Source organism: Periplaneta americana, chromosome 3 (genome assembly GCF_040183065.1).
Source record: "Periplaneta americana isolate PAMFEO1 chromosome 3, P.americana_PAMFEO1_priV1, whole genome shotgun sequence".
In the NCBI taxonomy this organism is placed as follows: Eukaryota; Metazoa; Arthropoda; class Insecta; order Blattodea; family Blattidae; genus Periplaneta; species Periplaneta americana.
Window position 1 is genome coordinate 32,940,092 of NC_091119.1, and position 15,501 is coordinate 32,955,592.

General features: G+C 36.2%; 1 protein-coding gene across 4 annotated transcripts in view; it reads right to left on the reverse strand.

The window, feature by feature from the left end:
* Window positions 1-243: 243 nt before the first annotated feature.
* Window positions 244-15,501, reverse strand: part of cact (NF-kappa-B inhibitor cactus) — a 249,974-nt gene continuing 234,716 nt past the window's right edge. For all 4 annotated transcript variants that reach the window (XM_069820253.1, XM_069820252.1, XM_069820254.1 and 1 more), the window contains 3 exons: window positions 10,334-10,422; window positions 3,178-3,432; window positions 244-2,857 (listed from right to left, as the gene is read on the reverse strand). In XM_069820253.1, the coding sequence (XP_069676354.1) occupies window positions 2,783-2,857; window positions 3,178-3,432; window positions 10,334-10,422 (419 nt within the window). In that variant the 3' untranslated portion in view covers window positions 244-2,782. The remainder of the gene's footprint in view (window positions 2,858-3,177; window positions 3,433-10,333; window positions 10,423-15,501) is intronic.

The window sequence follows — 15,501 nt, forward strand, 5'->3', positions numbered from 1 at the left end:
TACAATCTTTGCAATGGTGCAGATGTTTAAAAATCATACTCACGTTTAATGGATTATTAACTATACATAAAGACTTTAATTTTCTGAAAATTTTATTTTTGTGACTCGATTCCTTGTGCTCTGAACGCCCCATATGTGTCTCACTTGCAATATATCCCAATTACAAGTCACTTTATAACACAAACTGAAAGAAGTCAGGAAGGGAGCAAGGAAAGGAATGTAAAAGCAGTTGTAAATACAACATGAGAAATAAATAAACGTTTATTTTCACTGCATTTTATTCAATGCAAGGACCTTTGTTACTAAAATAATTTTGCATATTATATATGTACAATTAAACATGAAAACAAGAGGTTGTTAAACAAGACTGGTGACAACTTCTGAGGATTCACACATAATTTACATTTAACTAAAATAGCTTCTAAATAGCTGTAAACACTTACATATTAGTAACATAGCGTGTTAAACAATGTTCCATCTTTTACAGAGAAATTCTTATTATTTCATAAAAATGCATAAATAATAGGTGCAAATTTTTCTGATTGTCAAATCCAACAGAAAGTATTAAAGGCAGTGATTGAACTTGACCAAGAAGAACATTGTTTAACGGGTTGCTGCTGTTTTTGTGAACAACCTTTCTGTCTGTCTTACACAATCTGTGTTTGGGAACCAGTACTTTATGTCTTTCTCAAAAGGCACATTAAACAATATTATATTTAATCAGAACTGTAATAAATAACAATGACCAAATAACTAATTATTTGAGAACACATTTTCTTTATATTATCATCTCATTAGGAAAAACCTCTCCAGCATATGTCCTTCTTATGAATTAGTACAGGTACATACGTAATCTTTCTATTAGAAAAGGCTTTTGACACGAGAGTAATGAACAGATCAATAACGGCTCTCTACCAGCAGACATTGACTCTTGTGATTGTTCCTATTTGTTATAAATAACGAGTGTGTCAAATTTAACAGAAATCAGAGCTTCAACACAAGACAGCCAGGACTTTCAGTAATAAATAACATAGAATTTCACTAGGAGTCCTAAATACATTAACCAGAATTAGTGAAATTATCTTATTCTCAACAGATATACTTTCCTTGATTCAATGTATCAAGGAACAGAGGCAAAAAAAATTACATTGAAAAGGGCTGAACAAGTCGAACACTCGAAAAGAGGGCTACATGCACCAGGTCAACAATGTGTGAAGGAGAGGAGAAAAGAAAGACAGAAAAAAATAATAAAAAATTAAACATAAAATTACTACTTTTGGTAATGTTTTGATTGTTTATTATATTGTCACTTCAAACATGTAATACTGAAAACTTGGTAACATTTTTTTCCAGAAAGGAACCAATTAATGTTAGAAAACTGAATAAACTATAAAACTTTATTTCTTTACATTTATATTTGAAACTCACTTTTGACAGAATTGTGACTGATCTTATAAGCGCGTTAGGGTACGTACACGTTGGAGCAACGATAAACGATAAAAGAAACTACCTAGCGAAGCTTTGGTATTATCAAAGAATCAAGTGTTCATATCGGAGCAACGAGGACGCGGGAAGCGAACATTTTGATTTATCAGTAGAAAATATTCTATGCATCCACTTAATGAAAGAAGATTATAGGAAATATTAGCTGCTAAGTTCAAGGTTAATACAACTTAAATACGTACAAAATTAAACCAGTTTGTCATCCCAAAGATAGTATAAATTCGTTGTGTTGTGATTGGTTCTTGTGATCACATAACATTTGACGAATAAATACACAACTGATCAATTTGCCAATATCTACAATAATTAATTTAATATGCCGAAATAATAATAAATCGATTAATATTCGGATATATTGATAACCACCGGTATTTATACAGATTAATATTATCTTAATCAGAGCTCATATGAATGACAAGAGCGAAGAAAATGGAACTTTTCTTTTTCGTCGCTTTTATCGTGTATCTTCGCTTTTATCGTTACTCCAATGACAATGCATGCTTCAATTCTCTCTGATATAGCATTGCTGCTTCTTTTATCGTTTATCGTCGCTCCAACGTGTATGTACCCTTAGATATCAAAACCAATCGTAAAGAATGGCTTCCTTTTAGTGAAACTAAAATTTAGCTGCATTTTTCTCAGTGATAGGGTTATTTGTAGTCTCATCACACAGACTGGCATACAGGTTAAGGCAGCATTTCTTAAATTCTTGAAAGGAAAAATCCAAAAACAAAAAAAGTATAAAATTCTTTCATAAATTTGGTTTTAAAACAAACAAATTCTTCTTTTATAATGGAGTAAGAATTACAGACATTTTTCTTAAGACAAAAACGAGGAAAACAAAAACAGCAAGAATTTTCTGAACTTCACAGGAGTCATTCGTGCTACGGAGAAAACAGCTCATGTTCGGTACTGATGTGGTAGTCCTGAGTCCTGCTTGCCTTGCACCTTTTAAACATCTCTTTCTTTGTCTCTCTCTCGTGCTCTGACCATTTTCCCACTCCTCTACAACCTTGGAATTATGTCAAGAAGTAGTAGGAGTAATGAAGGAATGGGATGCAGGTGGGGCGGGGAGTGGAGGGGTAGAGAAGGGTTAAGGCTTCTGGAGGTCACAATATTATCAATGACATCAGAATCAAAGACTCTGTTTTCTCTCTCTGTCCTACCTACCCAGCAGCCAAACTGAAGGAACACATTTTTATGAACCAAACTCACTGAGATACACTTCGAATACTTGCAAAAGCATCAATTATTTCTGTTGTGTGGCGATCATGTTATATTATGCACTGATGTTGATTGGCTCCCCGTTGATTCTGTGACTCGTAAAATAAATGTCAGATGGTATCCCGTACATCTGTCGATGGAAAAAAAAAAATCAGTCAGTTTCTCATGTACTTTTGTTCTTTTAATATCCCCAGACTGGGGAGTATATTGTAAAACAGTTAATTTAAAATTCTTTGTACACTCAATTTTGATATCAGTTAAGTGGTTGTTTAACTGTGCCACTCTTGTCTGTGTTTCCACTCACAAACAAGTGCTATAGCTAAATCTCAAGTCTGAACTCTACTGGAACACCACTGGTGGTACCCAAAATTATTCATTTTAGGAATACAGCCGTATTTTAAAACAATACGACTTTCATTATTGTATTCACACATCATCTCAAGTCCTCACCTCATCATCACTATAGTCTGAATCTGTTTCATCGTCAGGCAAGCCCCTGGTGAGAGCACCCTTGTCTTCAAGCTTTCTTGCAAGAGCAGAGTCCAAGCAAGACGCTAGCTGATACGCCGTGTAACCAGCGTAGTTGGGCATCTCCAGCTGCAAGCCACTAGGACCGACTGGGCATTCTTCTAATAAAAATCTAGTCACTGTGTGGATTCCATATTCCACTGCATAGTGAAGGGCCGTTCGTCCGCTTTTTCCTTCCTGTAATAACACGAAAAGAACAACAATGAAATATAAACCAAACTCTGAAGCTGTGTCTTCATACTAACACCAAGAAAATTCAAGAAAAAACATACAGTAATATACAGGGTGATTCACGAAGAGTTACCGTTACTTACGGAGCTTATTTCCGAAGACATTTTGAGCAATAAATGTCAAATAAACATGGGTCCTATTCTTAACATTTTCAGAGTTACACTAATTTGAAGTTGTTTATAAAATACCCTTGTTTTCTTTAGTTTTAAGGGTAAAAGAATATTGCAAATAGAGAATGAACTATTCAGAAGTATCATACCCGGCCTCGGGAACAATTCTTCCCTCGATATTTTTCAAATCAACTTTACAGGGAGTTATACCCGGCCCCGGAATAATTTTTCCCTCGAGATTATTCAAATCAACTTTACAGGGAGTTATACCTGAAAGCTTGATTTGCATCATTTCTTTAGTTGGTTAGTATTCTGAAATTAAAAACGTGTTGTTAATTCCTTAGTTGCTTTGTACAGATTCTTTTTTCAAGTTTTAACTAAAAATTACATTATTCTTACGCACAAATCACACCATTTCTAGAGACTTGGTTCTTTGCAGTTCAATTTTGCACCCTAAGTAGAGTCTTAAAGAGTTTATAAGAGTGGCGTGATTTGTAACAATTTTGTTGTGATAAGTGATCAAGAATAATGTAATTTTGTAGTTAAAAATCGAAAAAAAAAAAATCTATACGAAGCAACTATGAAATTCACAACAAATTTTTAGCTTCAGAATATTAGCCAATTAAAGAAAAAAAAAGGTATTTTACGAACAATTTGAAATTACTGTAATATTGAGAATAGAACCCATGTTTATATGACACTTTTTGCTCAAAATGTTTTCGGAAATATTCTCCATAAGTGGCAACTCCTCGTGAATCATCCTATATATAAAAATCGAAATAAACTATTTTACATAGATTAATACACACAAAAAATCGTTAAGGAATAAATTTAAAACTGCAATATCGGCGATACATACTTCAATAGCTCTAGGTAAAACAATAGTACGATTTTGTATTTCTTTTTTAAGGGGGAGATATGAAATTTTCAAAAGAATCTGGAGAAATCACTTCCGGTAATTTAAAATAACGTCCATTTTGACATACAGCTGTCTTTGTCAGTTGAAACAGTATAGCTGTAAACCAGAACAGGAGAAATTATTAGTTCTTCTTTTTCAAAATAGTTATGAGTACCACGCTTTTACGATCTCCATTTGATCTTGAAGGCAGGAAACTGTTTTCAAGCTAAGCATTCGTCAGAAAGAGCTTTCTTCTTTATTTGAAGTTCGTGACTAATTCTTATGGTTTATCAAAGCAGGAAGGAAAATGAACATGACAGTCGCATTCGTTTTCAAGAGGATTTATTGTGAACTCTATTTATCATCGTCATCGCCGTGCAAAGAGCGAACCCCATTGTTGTGAGGATAATGAACCAAAATTAAATCACACATAACAGGGCTTACCGATCATGTGGCTTAAGGCTACTGCTTACGAAAATACAGGACAAACATACAACTGGGAGCGATATGAGTACATATCGCCCGAGTCACACACCTGGGAATGTTAGCGCGAAGGCCCAGTTATTGGAACTGGAGAACTTTACGTCTTTGTTACCATCTTGGGTGGTCATTGAACTGCACTTTCCTTCAAGTGCGTGTTCCTATCATCTGCATCGAGGTCGCTGAACTGTGCTTTTGTTCAACTGTCTATAGTCTGCCTTTAAATAATATTTTCGGTGTCAACACGTATTATGCGCGTTAACTTTATTATTCATTTTTATAATACTGTAATTTGGAGCCTAAATACAAATTAGAATAATATAAACTGTGTTTTAACAGAAAATTAAAGCTTCGATTTATAGCCACCACACTTCCCGATCTAATTTTATACGATTTATACAGGGTGACTCACGAGGATTTAGAGCCACTTACTGAGCTTATTTCCTTAGACATTCTGAGCAAAAAAAGTCATATAAACATTTGTCCTAATCTCAATATTTTCAGAGGTACACTAATTTGAAGTTGTTTGTAAAATACCATTATTATTTAGTTTTAAGGATAAAAGAATATTACAGATAAAGAATGAACTATTCAGGAGTATTAGCTAGTATTCTGAAGCTAAAAATGTGTTGTGAATTCCATAGTTGCTTCCTACAGATTTTTTTCCCCCGAGTTTTAACTACAAATTTACATGAATAATTTCAAGGGAAAAATTGTTCCGGGGCCGGGTATCGATCCCGGGATCTCTGGTTGAACGTACCAGCGCTCTGCCAACTGAGCTACCCGGGAACTCCACCCGATACCGCCTCAACCTTTCCCTTTATATCCACACAACTTGCGTGGGCTGACGAAACGCCAGAGATCCACATCGAGTGCACACAAACTCTGTGTGACTTGGAATTGTGCTTTACCTGAAAGACTAGATTTGCATAATATATACGTCACTGTGTACGTTAACAGAAAACCACAATTCCAAGTCACACAGAGTTTGTGTGCACTCGATGTGGATCTCTGGCGTTTCGTCAGCCCACGCGAGTTGTGTGGATATAAAGGGAAAGGTTGAGACGGTGTCGGGTGGAGTTCCCGGGTAGCTCAGTTGGCAGAGCGTTGGTACGTTCAACCAGAGGTCCCGGGATCGATACCCGACCCCGGAACAATTTTTCCCTTGAAATTATTCAAATCTGCTTTACAGGAAGCTTTACCTGAAAGACTAGATTTGTACAAATTTACATGTTTTACTCATTTACAAATCACGCCACTGTTGTAATTTTTTAAAGACTGTACATTAGGATCATAATTAAACCGTAAAGAATCAAGTTTCTGAAGTCTTATGATTTGTAACAATTTTTGTAATAATTGCGTAAGAATGATGTAATTTTTAAAAATTGAAAAACAAAATCTGTACAAAGCAATTCACAACACATTTTTAGCTTCAGAACATTAGCTAATTAAAGAAATGATATTTCTGAATAGTTCAGTCTCTATTTTTTAATATTCTTCTAACCTTAAAACTACAGAAAAAATATATTTTACTAACAACTTAAAATTAGTGTAACTAACTCTGAAAATATTGAGATTAGGACACATGTTTACATGACATTTTTTGCTCAGAAAGTCTTCGGAAATAAGCTCCGTAAGTGGCGGTAAATCCTCGTGAATTACCTTGTATTTACTGGAAACCTAAATGAGAGTTAAACAAGAGCAATCATCACTGAACTTGAACTAAGAGACAGTTCCTATGTAAACATTACCACGAGAACAATTTTTTTTTTTACAAAGATGCAAATGTAAAGAATCCTTGACGTGATTATTAACTACATCACATACAGGCAGTCACTTTTCTCGAAAGTGTCGCCCGAACTACAGGCCGCGAAGAAAATAGTAGATTGCGGATAGTAAGATAATAATCTGACTGTAGAAACTTGGGATACAGCAAATTATGTTATTGACACACTGTATTTCATTATAATTAACTGAAGGTCTTTGTCAGTATCCACAAAACGATACTTGTAAGGGCAGCACAAAAAAAAAACTGAAACAGGCGCTTTTTTTCACATATTATTCAGTCTTAGCGATAATTACGACTCCGTTGTACATATACTAAATGCCTGTGAATCACTGATGCGTTGCAAGATGATAATCTTGGACACTAACTATGATAATCCACTGCAGTTTTGTTTACCAAATGTTTACAATCTTCAACACGAAGTCGCTCTTCTGTGTAATTTTGTTAAAAGCGCCAATGTGGCATTAATGGTTATATAAAAAAAAGACAGACTGCAGTCCGTAGCACGTTACATTAAACAATTACAACCCGCAGCGACAATATCGTGTGAACCGCGAGAAAGAACTTCTCCCTGTAACAAGCAGGATGATCGTCGTCTACACGAAGTATATTTACATTTGTCGACCATTCTGGGCCATCACTTGGCTCATTAAACTTGTTATTATCGCCTCCTCCTACATTTCACACGCATTCTAATTACATTATTTACATAGGGAGGGGTTCCAAAACAACGCCCTTACCAACATTTCACACTATAACAATAATCTAACGTCACAAGAGCTCAAGGCCGCTCATAAAAATTTCTTTTTTTCTTTAATCCGTAAAGAATTCTAGTAGCTGTCTTAATTAACGCCCCAACGATAACATGTTGGTAAGACCGATATTTTCTTATAAAAAAAGAACTAGAGAAACTACAGCTAAGAGCTAAGGAAGCCTGTATATGGATACCATTTGACATCTCTTTGAATTTGCATACTAGTCACCCCTGTGCTACACAGTTTATAATGAATGAAAATAATATTCGTGAGCGCTGAAACAATACATAAAAAGGTGGGAGTAAAATACAATGCCAAACAAGTGAAAAGCTTTTTGGAACACACTATAGTCTACTACACGAGTGCGAGAGAGGCAGAGAGAGTTTTCTTGGTGGTGAGGGAATGAGGCCGTCATGCAAGCACGCACATCGAACACAGTTTCGCCAGCCACACGCGGGATTTCCATGTTAATAAACGGTTTCCTGGAACGTCGAAGTTTAGTGACCCTCCTATGGGGTTTTCCTATGTAATAAAAAATGGGTACATCTTTCTGACCTGGCCTGTTTTAACCCTCGAGTTCAGGTAGTTTTCACAGGTAGAAAATTCTTCTGTCTGTGAAGGATCACCAACAACAATATTTAAGCTGAAATAGCTTTTTGGACATAGGGTGGAGTTTTTAAAAGCACGAGACTTGTGGAACGAAGACGAGTAATGAAACCAATGCACCTTCTCAGAAAAAATTAGAAAAAAAAATTATCATTATTATTATTATTATTATTTAGTCGACCGCTATAGTTCCAGAGCCAGAATTTGTAGCTATCAATCCCGAGGACATGGTTCGACTGCCGCAGTGAAAAGTGTTGACCTTGTCTTGTTTGTCGTGTGTTGGTTGCCTTATGCTATGTTTTTGGGCCAGGCTGATAACACTGTCAGAAGTTACTCTACTTGTAAGTGCACAAGTAGGGTTCATAATGCAAAAGTAATACTAGTGACAGACTACAGTCGCTAATCGCGATTAGCTCCGATCGCGATTACCGAAAATGTGGTGACACACTAGGTCACGCTTGGTCCAGTCTGGTCAACAGCTGAATTGCCATAAAAGAAACAATTTGCTCTATGTACATACGTATATGTTTGTTTCCCTCCTGGACAACACCCAAAGTTCATACTTTCTTTTGATGTTTGTTCATTGTTTTTTTTTCCTTTTTTTTTTCTTTTTTTTTTTGTTGTTTCTTGCAGCTTGATATGGGAATTTATTTGTTAAAATTGTTATATGCTTTACAATGTAAACCGATACAATTTATATCATTACTATTTATATTATTTTGAAAAGAGAGATTTTATAACCTATAAAATTTATATTATCATGCCAAAAATTTATATTATTTTGTAATAAAACATATTTTTAAAATCAATCCTAACCTCAACGATAGCGTCGTAATGGAGACTGAAATTGAAAATCTGAATAAGAAACCAGTTCCAGTTAGCAATCCATTATTTATTATCATTATTATTATTAATATTACTATTCTTATTTATTATTATTATTATTATTATTATTATGAATAATTGTCATTTTTTATACTTTGTATGCCTCATTTATTTTGACCTGCTGTTCACATTTTATTATGCTTTTTTCTTTCTTTCTGTATGTTATATATTATGTCTGATTTCTTTATTTTTTATTGGGTTATTTTATGACGCCGTGTCAACATCTAGGTTATTTAGCGTCTGAATGATATGAAGGTGATAATGCCGGTGAAATGAGTCCGGGGTCCAGCACCGAAAGTTACCCAGCATTTGCTCATATTGGGTTGAGGGAAAACCCCTGAAAAAACCTCAACCAGGTAACTTGCCCCGACCGGGAATTGAACCCGGGCCACCTGGTTTCGCGGCTAGACGGGCTAACCGTTACTCCACAGATGTGGATGATTTCTTCTTACTTGCTGTTTACATTTTATTATTATCTTATTCAGTTTTGTGTGTAAAATTGTAGTGTTTTTGTAACGCAGTCTTTACTCCTGGTTGAGTGTTAGAGAAGGCCGTATGGCCTTAACTCTGCCAGATTAAATAAATTATTATTATTATTATTATTATTATTATTATTATTATTATTTATTGAAATGAAATATCTTTCAGCAGCCTTCTATTGTTCTCTATATATAAGAAATATGAATAATTCGTCTGTCATTTGTTAATACATTTCTTTTTACTTTTCTGACATCTGCATTAAATTTCTCCACTACGTCTAATAGTAGCCAAATTCATTTTCTAGCCATTCATTTTCGTTTCTATTTCATATAATACAATGGAAGGGATAACAAAATTCCATAGCAGAAGCTATCACGACTTCCTAAATAATATAAATCAAGGTGATTCGAAACCAAAGATTACTAAAACGTTACTTTCGTCCACTGGGCTGTGTCTCAGAGCATTATCTAGTTCTGGAAACAGGATTTAGCCCCTGATAGCGATCGGGACGGTGACACACTACAAACCCGATCGCGATTAGTGACTGTAGTCTGTCACCAGTATAAAGGTTTAAATATGATGGTGGTGGTGGTGGTGGTGGTGGTGGTGGTAACGATGACAAATAAAATAATCTCTTGACAGCGCCCCGAATTAAACACGCTCTACAGAACTTAAGTTCCTTTCAGACCTTAACAAATGCTGCATATTTCTTGTGGACAATGACATAGTGAAAGCACGCACTGTCAAAATACAGTTTTCTCCTTATCTTAATACAGTATATTCTTTACATTAGAAAGCAAAATCCAATTCTGTAATACATAAAGGAGTGTTATCTGAGAATACTCACCCTAGCATTGATATTAGCTCCGAACCACACTAGATGCCTAAGAACATCGACATGACCACCAATAGCTGCCAAGTGCACACACATCTGACCTGCAACAATGGAAATTACGACTTAACAAAAGTTTTCAATAACACCAGTCACAAGGAATATAAAATATGTTTCCACCATACGGTTAAGTCACAGCTGTGTGGACACACATCCATTGGGTCACAATTTAATTCCCCGCCGGGAAATGGGATTTTACGTGCCTTCCATTAGGACTGGTCTTAGTTGTTGCCGTAAGCGCCTACTAGGATGTACTTTGAAAAGTTGGTAGTGACACTACTTGTGGCGGACAAGCTAGTAGTTAAGATTTATTTTCTCGGGTTTCTCCAGTTTCATTATAAGCATCGACAACATTCCATCACAATCATCAACATTTCTCCTGCATGCACTCTGAATATACAGCGTGCATTAGTTATGGACGACCGAAGTGAGAATACGCTTAGTTGAAGGTTAGTATAATCCCGAGCCATACCGTAAGGGTGAAACCTAACCATTTTCCCCCAATTCCCACATATGCTATTGGATTGTGGTGATTTTCTAGTTTGCAGGTTGAATTTTCTTTTGCCAACTTTGTTTCGAATTTCGATACTGACAAAGACTACAAATGGTAGTAATTTTGTAAATGGTATGTTGGCAGCTGAGACAAATATCGATAATATTTGTCGGTACTGGAAATCCATTAAATTAAAATTGTACTAGATTTCTGAGCCGGATACTGGAAGCTATGATTATGTCTCGTGACGGGAATATTGTACGAAATGGAAATATAAATATTGGAGATTTATCCTTCGAAGAGGTGGAAAAATTCAAATATCTTGGAGCAACAGTAACAAATGTAAATGACACTCGGGAGGAAATTAAACGCAGAATAAATATGGGAAATGCGTGTTATTATTCGGTTGAGAAGCTCTTATCATCCAATCTGCTGTCCAAAAATCTGAAAGTTAGAATTTATAAAACAGTTATATTACCGGTTCTTCTATATGGCTGTGAAACTTGGACTCTCACTCTGAGAGAGGAACATAGGTTAAGGGTGTTTGAGAATAAGGTGCTTAGGAAAATATTTGGGGCTAAGCGGGATGAAGTTACAGGAGAATGGAGAAAGTTACACAACACAGAACTGCACGCATTGTATTCTTCACCTGACATAATTAGGAACTTGAAATCCAGACGTTTGAGATGGGCAGGGCATGTAGCACGTATGGGCGAATCCAGAAATGCATATAGAGTGTTAGTTGGGAGACCGGAGGGAAAAAGACCTTTAGGGAGGCCGAGACGTAGATGGGAGGATAATATTAAAATGGATTTGAGGGAGGTGGGGTATGATGATAGAGACTGGCTTAATCTTGCACAGGATAGGGACCGATGGCGGGCTTATGTGAGGGCGGCAATGAACCTTCGGGTTCCTTAAAAGCCATTTGTAAGTAAGTAAGTAAGTATTAATATTAATACACACGTTATTTTATGTGTTGCATTGTGGTTATAATTCAAGACTATAATCAGGTAAGTTTTCGGACTTAGTACTAATAATTTCATGTGGTCAAACAAAATACATTTTTAGGTTAGGTCTCGTGAGTCAATTGTTTAGTCAAACCAATGAATTTCGTATTGCTAGACAAAATACTTGATATGTTGCTCCCTTTCTCGTATAGTTTGCCTACGAAAATATGTTACAAATTATTTAGAATAACCTTCCAACATAAAGTACGGCAAGTAATAAGTCATTTAGTACGTAGGATCGTGTGTTATCTGGTAATAGTTGGCAACACTGACTATACGGCAAAATTTACTGTTTAGGAACTGTTCTTATGTGACCCTCACTATACAATGGACCAGAGAAGGGTCTAAGTGTTACATTATCATGATTCCTCCATATCTGTCAATCAGTCAACATGCCCTATACTTCTGACAGGCGACGTAAACATTGCCAGTAGAGAGCAGTAGTAGGATAAATGCTATTAAACCAATGGCAGTGGTCTCATTCCACGCTTATCATGAAGTTGGACGGTCTAAAGCGTTCTACCCTCGCCCAACTTCAAGACAAGAGTGGAATGAAACCTTTGCCATTGATTGATTCAATTGTAATTATTCTTTTCGCCTCTGTCAGCAATGTTTACGTCGCCTGTCAGACATTATGGCACGAAGTATGATACTAGTGATAGACATTACACATGCCACCGATATTCGGATTATACTGATTATGATTACGACGATTCCAAATTATTTTTAATAAGTAATGCGCTATTTCATATTCTAAGACTGTACGAGCTTATATAATCTGAAAATCAGTGCTATCACAGTCTAGCATATACAGTCACGAAGCTTGAGTTGTGAGGTTGCTAGGAACAATAGACTGTGTCGGAACTATTTTGCATTGTCTGTAATGAGGCGATATTAGCGAACCTAGTGGTTAGCAACTATCTATGGATGCATATTTACTACGTATTGAGCTTCGTGACTGTATATACTAGATTGTGGTGCTATCCTGTCACATGCGTACCTTCTGTAAGACTGTTTTCTAAGGTTAGAATGGCTGATAGGTGGAATAGTTCTCTGGACAGAAAACATAAAAAATCATTACTTTTCTTTCATAAATCCAAAAATGGTCATTGTCAAGTTGTATAAATTTATTTTATAGTGAAATAAAGTAAAAGAAAATAAATAAAAAAATTCCAAAAATCACAGGAGGATATTATAAAAAAATATCACAATAAATACAGATAACTGATACATTCGCTACGTTAAACCCATTATCTGACGAGACGGGACGGCCAAACCTTACAGAAAGAGAAATATAGCTATACTTAACACAAACTCATCCTAACGAAATATTGCCAAGCGTTGTCTGTGAAGAATTTCATTTCAAGCTTAGTTAAGACCATCCATCAAAGTATAAGATAGATGTCAGTGGGGTTTCAAGGCATACCGGGTACTGTTATTGACTAGGGTTGCTGAATGCGAATACAAATGTCAGCTTAAAAAACCTCTCTACCTGCTCGGCGAACAACCCAGTTCTGTTCCACCGACCAGCCCACAACACAACACAAACTCGGTGTGATTCGTATGCCTCACAGTTAAAACATTACGGTACAGCATTTGTCCACTGTGGCTTATGATTACTTTTATAGCTACAAATAGGCCTACAGCAGGCACAGGTTTCGCTCCACACACGTTGTTCACTATTCTCTACTCTGTAGGAAGTGAAAAAGAGGATAGCAATGGCAAAGGAAACTTTTAATAGAGAAAGGAGCCTCTTGTACGGACCTCTGGAGAAAGAACTAAAGAAGAGTGAAGTGCTTTGTGTGGAGTGTAGCATTATATGGGGCAGAGAGGATGGAGCGTGTGAAATGGATAGACAGAATAAGAAATGAAGCTGTCCATGTTGAATCTTTCGTACACTACTTTTAACACTTGAATATAAATAATTGATTACATGGCGATCTTACTCGTGTTAATTACGTAAGCATGTGCGGCTTACAGCTGTTTCGGTGCTACTTGACACCATCCTTAGAGCCTTCTGTGTCTCGGCGCCATCTCAACTTCGCTGCCTGTTGTGTGGGTGCGTTCGTATGATGAAGAGCAATTTCAGAACACACACACTATTTGACATCAATACACAGATCAATTTCAGAACACACACACTATTTGACACAACTCTTCATCACACGAACGCACCCACACAATAGGCAGCGAAGTTGAGATGGTGCCGAGACACAGAAGGCTCTGAGGATGGTGTCAAGTAGCACCGAAACAGCTGTAAGCCGCACATGCTTACGTAATTAACACGAGTAAGATCGCCATTTAATCAATTATTTAAATGAAGCTGTGTTGGAAAGAGTGGATGAAAAAAGAATGATCCTGAAACTGATCAGGAAGAGGGAGTTCGTGGCAGAAGAAGATATCAGATGATAGAAGAAATTAAGATAATATATGGATCATATGCGGAGACTAAGAGGAAGGCAGAAAATAGGAAAGAGTGAAGAATGCTGGGTTTGCAGTGAAAGACCTGCCCTTGTGCAGAATACTATGAATGAATGAATACATCGATAAGTCTACTCTAATGAAATATACAGTATAGGCTATTCAAATTTGATACTTATTCCAGTTGTTATCTCGTTTAAAATGTAAACAGAACTTTAGGACGGAGCGGGGGGAAAAAAAAGAAGATTCGAATTCTTGAAAGCAGATAATGATGATGAAAAATTGCACAATTAAAATTAATTTGTGGCGTACAAATGAGGTAAATTAGCCCACTTTATTGATCATTAGCTAGAAAAACCACCGCATTAATAACTGTACACAGATACAACAGACACGTATTTCCAAGACTGTCACTTTCTCTTGAAGCGATTTCTAAAATTTCTATTTGTAACTTCTTCACTTACTGCGCTATTTTACTTTCTACGATATTGAATGAAAGTTCATATATGTACAGAGGACAATATTAAATAAATCTGCAGAAATGCGCTTATATCTGCAGTAAGACTCCTGATGTCTTCTTATAGAAAAGACTAATATCCAATCAAACAAGATTCCAGCATATTACGTATTTGTATGCAAGTACTTTATGGACGCCCTTTCCTGGGAAGAAAAGCTATCGGAGCACGATGCTGACCACTACAGAGATTCTGAATGGATGCTCTACCTCCCTGCTACCCTCAAGTACATACGGAACTATAGTACAGGGAAGGTGTAAGTTTCCCATTCGGCTACTTTCAAACAAATGGATTTATATGCCGCAAGTATTCGCTGCTTCTGTCTTGAATGTCAATGCGCTGACCACTTGATTTCCTTGATTTAATCGCAGCAACATACCATAATGCTGCTTAAAATACGACCATATTCGTCAATACTAGTAATACAGTATTTTATTTAACGACGCTTGTAATTACAAAATTCAACGGGAGCGAGAAATGGTAGAAAAATTTGTCTAGAACCATCTATTGGAGACAAGGTTCGTTTACGTGAGCAGCGACACAGAACCCGTAGTTTTTTTTCTTCCCTCTAGGAGGAAGTCATGGTAATAAAATAATAGATACTTAAACTCGCGAAATAAGAAGATTTTTTTTTGTTTACGAAATGTTACGTTGAAGTGCCCAACAGGTAAACTAAGTATTTATTGG